Source organism: Gopherus flavomarginatus, chromosome 10 (assembly GCF_025201925.1).
Source record: "Gopherus flavomarginatus isolate rGopFla2 chromosome 10, rGopFla2.mat.asm, whole genome shotgun sequence".
Taxonomy (NCBI): Eukaryota; Metazoa; Chordata; order Testudines; family Testudinidae; genus Gopherus; species Gopherus flavomarginatus.
Window position 1 is genome coordinate 64,226,165 of NC_066626.1, and position 6,817 is coordinate 64,232,981.

The 6,817-nt window shown below is 38.0% G+C and overlaps 1 protein-coding gene across 3 annotated transcripts in view; it reads right to left on the reverse strand.

The window, feature by feature from the left end:
• The window catches only part of RAB3GAP1 (RAB3 GTPase activating protein catalytic subunit 1), a 44,566-nt gene that overhangs the window by 36,878 nt on the left and 871 nt on the right, over window positions 1-6,817 (reverse strand). For all 3 annotated transcript variants that reach the window (XR_007768278.1, XM_050916006.1, XM_050916005.1), the window contains exons 3-4: window positions 3,449-3,524; window positions 2,666-2,798 (exon numbers count right to left, since the gene is read on the reverse strand). Coding sequence is in view for 2 of the 3 variants with exons in the window: in XM_050916006.1 (XP_050771963.1) it covers window positions 2,666-2,798; window positions 3,449-3,524 (209 nt within the window). In the remaining variant the exon portion in view is untranslated. The remainder of the gene's footprint in view (window positions 1-2,665; window positions 2,799-3,448; window positions 3,525-6,817) is intronic.

A 6,817-nucleotide genomic window follows, 5' to 3' on the forward strand; every position in this document is an offset into this window, starting at 1 on the left:
CACCGTGTGAGGATAGTTTTGAAGAGCATTTTGGCAAACAAAGATTTAGACATCTTCATACATAGGTAAACCAGATATTGGATTACCACTGCAACACGGATGGAAAAATGAGGGTGATGAACTACTTCCTGTATTCTTCAAGGACCCAACAGCCTCTGAGCTTCTGCAAGACCTTATTTGTGCCTGCACCAGTAGGAGTCACTGCACAATCGACTATGTCTGCAGTCAAAACAATCTTCCCTGCATAGAACTGTGTACATGCCAAGACAATTAAGAATTTGGTAACCCATGCACCCTCATGAGAGATGGTGATAATGTTGACTAGAAATGTCACCAGTGCTATCACGTTTCAATACCTGTACAAATTATTAGATTATCACCTTTTAGATTGTCATTGTGATGCTTTAAGGTCACATAGAAATCCAACTTTATGTCTTGAAATAGTAAGAGAGGGTCATTAATCTAACAGAAACTAATGTAAATATTTCAAAGTGATCATTTAACGTGTTGATGGTGTCACTGTTTATCCCTGTTTCTATTGTAATGGCATCACTTGACAGCCCAACATCATACCTCATCTCAGCCTTCACAGCTGTCAGTCTAGCACATTCACTAGCACTAATGTAACTTCAAATTAAAAAGGGACTTTCTTCTACTGAGAAGACATAGCTACCAAATATTTTGGAAAAAAATATTTCTTGCCTTAATCTATAAAAGTGTTGAAGCACATCATTAAGGAAATCACAATAATAGTAGACACTCCTGCTATGGTAATTCCTAATCATTATTCAAGATATATCAGAAAAGAGCTGGGACAGGGACCATCCATGGAAGGACATTACCAATCAAACAATGCAAGCATGAACTGGCTATCATCTGAAAAAGAAGAAAAGTCTTCAGGGGCTTTGAGATGTTACTTTATATAATGAGACTGAAAATTTACTTGTTCTTGATCGTTTCAAATTCTGAGGCATGTGTTTTAGAGTTTGTGGGTAAATGGTGAGGCGTTAAATTTATTGTACTCTGATTTTAAGATTTACATGGGGATGAGAAACTCTCGGCTCCTTGGAGCCAAGATCAAAGTTTAGAGGACAGTGTTGTTGGAAACACTGTAATTACAAACATTCACGTGCTTTTCAAAATAAAAACAAAAACAATGCAGGTTTGTCAGCTCTAATTCTGCTGCAGCATTTGTTAACATGCTAAAGAGAGTAAATGTTATAGTGAACAAAACATACTATTATAAAGCTTTGGTATGTTTGTTAGGCTACAATATGTTCTTTCGTCACTACCATAATGTTTCACTAACGCAAAATGCTAACATTCAATATTTACATTAGATTTTAAAAGAGCCAACCCGACACAAGTATCAGGTTTCCTCCCAGAGATATTAGTAAGAGAGTGATCAACACTGTTCCAAACATCCACAAGTTTTACTAAAACTGTTCTTTAAAGCAGATTTAAACATATGGAATATACTGAAACTGAAGACAACAAAATATGATTTTTGACTCATGTTAACAAGAGGTTTGAACAGAGGATTGGGTAGGCAGGTTTTCCAAATTCTAGTCCCCAACTCCCACACTATGCAACCTTCTGAAAGTAGTTTAGGGACTGATTTTCACAGGTACTAAGCAATCCCAGCTTCAGCTGAAGTCAATAGGAACTCAGGTCCTGTGCCAAAGTTTATCCTTTTGTAATATGGGGTAATACCTGCATCATGGGCTTATTTTGAGATCCTCTGATAAAAGGAATAAGTGTGCAAAGTATTGTTATAAAGGGATGTTGTCATTATGAATAAAACTATTTATATAGTGTCATGCCCAGTATCTAGAGTTGAAGTTAATGCTTTTCCAGCTTTTTAGTTCATGCATATATGTATACATGCTAAGACATCTCTTTTCTGACATCTTTTTTTTTTTAAACAATCAAGGTATTATCTTAATAATAATCCTGTTAGTCTTATAGTTTGCATGACAATGACAGGAAGGCAGAGTTGTGAAATGATGCAGTGTTCATCTGTTCAGAAACAAATGTAACAAATACAGAGCCATCAATTTATTGGATGTAAGGAGTTGTTCCAAAAAGGTATTTGATTTTTTGCATCTCACTTTTTATTCTGTGCATAATTTCAAGGTTTTTTTTCCAGAATAAGGAGGAAATTTGAAGAGAAAAGTGAGTTAGAGTACAACAAAATAGAACCTTGTCTAGCCTGACAATGTCCATTTAAAATGTATCTGTTTTGTTTAGCTATGATATAACCAGACACACAAGAATGAGTATCTACAGACTACCAATTGTTAAAGATCTTAAACTACCATTTTTTGTATTCAATATTAAAAAAAAAAAGTGCATATTTTTTATATCAAGATAACAGCCAGACAGCTGAATTTTAAGGACCTTAACATTTATAACCTAACAATAACTCAAATTCTTTGGGGAGAACCAACTAACAATACTACATGGAAACTACAGTTTCCAAAATATTTAAACAGACATGCACCTTGTGGTTTGAGAGCATAATCTGCAGACCTTTGAAGTTTCTAGGCAAGTCAAATTAATGTGCTGCAAAATTTCACACTACATCATCATGATACATTGAACAATAATTTCTGAATGCCATCTACCCTACACATATTTACCATATCAAAGAACAATCAGTTACCTTCTACCAACTCCTCTTTCCCATCTTTGCCACTGGCTTCTTGCACAAGATAATGATGAGTAATGGAGAATCTGAAGTCAGCAAATGAAATTTCATCTGATTTCTCCTCCCATATTCCAATGGTGTATACACCCTGCATATTGAAAAGGGATAAGATATTATTTGGTCATGGCGATTTAGGCTAACCTTCATCAACAACGTTCCCATTTTTTACATCCATGTGTGGAATGAATTTTGTTATGTGCACCAATATAGAGGTGATGTGTGGTGGGGTGGGGCCGAGAGGTTTGGCGTGTGGGAAGAGGCCCAAGGCTGAGGCAGGGGGTTGGTGTGTGAGGGGGTAAGGGCTCTGGCCGGTGGTGCTGGCTCTGGTGTGAGGCCAGGAATGACGGGTTTGGGGTGCAGGCTGCCCCGGGACTACAGCAGGGAGAGAGGACTCCCCCACAAGCCCTCTCCCCAGCCACAGCTGCTCTGGGACTGAGGGAAAGGGACCTCTCTCCCGCCTGCGCAGCCCTTGATTGCCTGATGTGTGGCCGCACAGCTCAGAGGGAACTTAGATCAGCAATAAAGTTTCTCCCAATCATAACTTTATAATTAATTTTGACCACACAGATTCATTTCTGCAAGTAAAATTCCCACTGAAAACTGTTCTTGCTGTAAGTAACCTCAAACTTTAGTCTGCCAAATACAAGGAAATCTGAAGTGTAAATATGAATGCACATTATATATTATACCACACCATCTCCAATTAAAAAACAAAATTTCATAAGCAATTAAACTGACCTTTTCTAGGGGCTTGCCTGAAGAAACCCCAATAAGTTTCCAGTCATTCAAAACTTCTTCAACTTTTGAAATAAATCTAGTGGGGAGAAAAATTGTTAGTATTTCCTAAACATTAGAACTTATCTCACTACAAATGACTGTACAATACAGTGAAATTCCTGAAAAATTAGCACTGTACAACTCATTAGAAGGGAAAAAACTGTTATCCTAAAATAAGTTTTTATACTACTTTTTTTTCTATTTCATTTATATTAAGCCTTACTCCTCGCAGAGTGCCTGATTGTGAGCCTCTTATTTATACTTGTGAGCTGTTACTCACATGAGTAGTTCCACTCCGTAGTTCTATTTCAGGGGAAATTACATTTCATTCAGATTTTCATTTCACTGATCACCAGTGTAAAATAAGGGGCTCACAATCTAATCTACAGGATGTAGGCACAAACCTTCCATTGAGCAGAGAGAGGGAGGTATACCTGCACATACTCAAATTGTATTGTAAACGCTAAATAATTTGTAAACCGAATAATTTTGTCTGTCTCACTGACCAGCTCAGGAATTATACACTTGGAAAGTTAATATTAAAATAACCTGTTAAAAAGCTAATGCGGTTTTAGGATGCATCAGGCGAGGTATTTCCAGCAAAGATAAGGAGGTGTTAGTACTGTTATATAAGGCACTGGGGAGACCCCACCTGGAATACTGTGTGCAGTTCTGGTCTCCCATGTTTAAGAAGGATGAATTCAAATTGGAACAGGTTCAGAGACGGACTACTATGATGATCCGAGGAATGGAAAACCTGTCATATGAAAGGAGACTCAAAGAGCTTGGCTTGTTTAGCCTAACCAAAAGAAGTTTGAGGGGGGATATGCTTGCTCTTTATAAATATATCAGAGGGATTAATATTAGGGAGGGAGAGGAATTATTTAAGCTTAGTACCAATGTAGATACAAGAACAAATGGGTATAAACTGGACACTAGGAAGTTTTGACTTGAAATTAGACGAAGGTTTCTAACCATTAGAGGAGTGAAGTTCTGGAACAGCCTTCCAAGGGGAGTAGTGGGGGCAAAAGACATATCTGGCTTTAAGACTAAGCTTGATAAGTTTATGGAAGGGATGGTATGATGGGATAGCTTAATTTTGGCAATTGATCTTTGATTATCAGCAGGTAAGTATGCCCAGTGGTCGGTGATGGGATGTTGGATGGGATGGGATCTGAGTGACTGCAGAGAATTCTTTGCTGAATGCTGGCTGGTGAGTCTTGCCCACATGCTCAGGGTTTAGCTGATCGCCATATTTAGGGTCGGGAAGGAATTTTCCTCCAGGGCAGATTGGCAGAGGCCCTGGAGGTTTTTCGCCTTCCCCTGCAGTGTGGGGCATGGGTCACTTGCTGGTGGATTCTCTGCAGCTTGAGGTCTTCAGACCACAATTTGAAGACTTCAATAACTCGGACATAGGTTAGGGGTTTGTTATAGAAGTGGATGGGTAGGGTTCTGTGGCCTGCTTTGTGCAGGGGGTCGGACTAGATGATCACATTGGTCCCTTCTGACCCTAGAATCTATGAGTCTATGTACAATACAATGCTGCTTCCATCATCCAATATCTGAACAAAAAAGGGCAGCATGGAACAGAGAATGATGATCAGAGTCTGAGCAGGAAATCTCTCGCAAATATTTCAAAGTTGAACTAACAAATAAAAATACAAAACACACCATAGAGATAAAAAGCTGTAATTTTAGTTTATGATTCTGGTGAGAGTGATAAACCCTTCAAAAGTTATTCTTAGTTTAGAAAGTCATCTGAACTTTCTGGATGAGTTTTAGTAGAAACTGAATTTATGCTTTGTAATTCACAGCAAGCTAACAAACATTTTTCACGATAGACGGCTATGAACACTTTCCCCAGTTGATTTCATTATGCTCAGAAATATCGGAAATCCAAATAATAGAATCATAGAATATTAGGGTTGGAAGAGACCTCAGGAGGTCATCTAGTCCAACTCCCTAGTAAAAGGAGGACCAACACCAACTAAATCATCCCATCCAGGGTTTTGTCAAGCCAGGCCTTAAAAACCTCTAAGGATGGAGAGTCCACCACCTCCCTAGGTAACCCATTCCAATGCTTCACCACCTTCCTAGTGAAAGTGTTTCTTAATACCCAACCTAAACCTTCCCCACTCAACTCAATGAGACCATTGCTTCTTGTTGTGTCATCTGATACCATTGAGAACAGCCAAGCTCCATACTCTTTGGAACCCTCCTTCAGACAGTTGAAGGCTGCTAACAAATCCCTCCTCACTATTCTCTTCTGCAAACTAAATAACCCCAGTTCCCTCAGCCTCTCCTTATAAAACATGTGCCCCAACACCTAATAATTTTCATTGCCCTTCACTGGACTCTCTCCAATCCCTCCACATCCCTTCTGTAGGGAAATGACCAAGCCAACCATTGTAAAAGTCAATAAATCAACACTAGCTGCAAACAGTAACGTTCTGTTTCCAACAGCTGAAAATGCATACTTAAAACTAGTTATTAAAAATAATGGGAAGACAGATTCTAGTATGTACTTTTCTCCAACAGACTTCATTCTCTGAAACTTTAGTGTAATCACCAGAAGCCCTCTGAATATTATGACTCAATTATAAATATTCACTTTAAACAAAAAAATCCATACCATGGATTATTCAAATAGCAACCCAAATTTATATTTTAACACACAAGCAGACTATAAAACTTTGAAAGAGGACTATGCTTCTATCATAAAAATTAGACATGGAAAAGGCCTATAAAATTATGTAGGTAATGTAAGATTGTAGAGAACAATCTATTTTATGATACTTTACATTAATATGTTCACTTTAAGGAAGCACACACACAGGATGATAGGTCTGATCCTACTTTATTGACTTAATTGGGAGTGAGATTAGACCTCATGTATGTTTTATTGGCATTTCAATATTCCAAATCAGAATTATTCTTATGGTTGGGATAGCACCATCTGTCTATCCAATCAACCTTAATTAGAAGAGGTCTATTTTCTTCTGTGCTCATTCCACCTGCATTCAGACAAACTAACACTTCAATCGCTTTCTGAGTTTGTGTCATACACAGAAATCCATTCTGTGCACTGTCTACATTATTATTTTAAATAAGCAAACAAAAAAAAGATGACAATTTCCAACACTCCAAAACAAGATAAATCGTTCCCTGTCAATATTTAGCCAAGCAAACCTGATAATGGTACAGTATTTAACCACCCAAGCACATATCTGCGCTGAACTGAACACAGGACATACCATATTGCACATTAAGCAGTGACACTGTGTTTGGAGTGGAGTAATGTCACCAAAATGCAGTCCCTGCTTTGAAGAA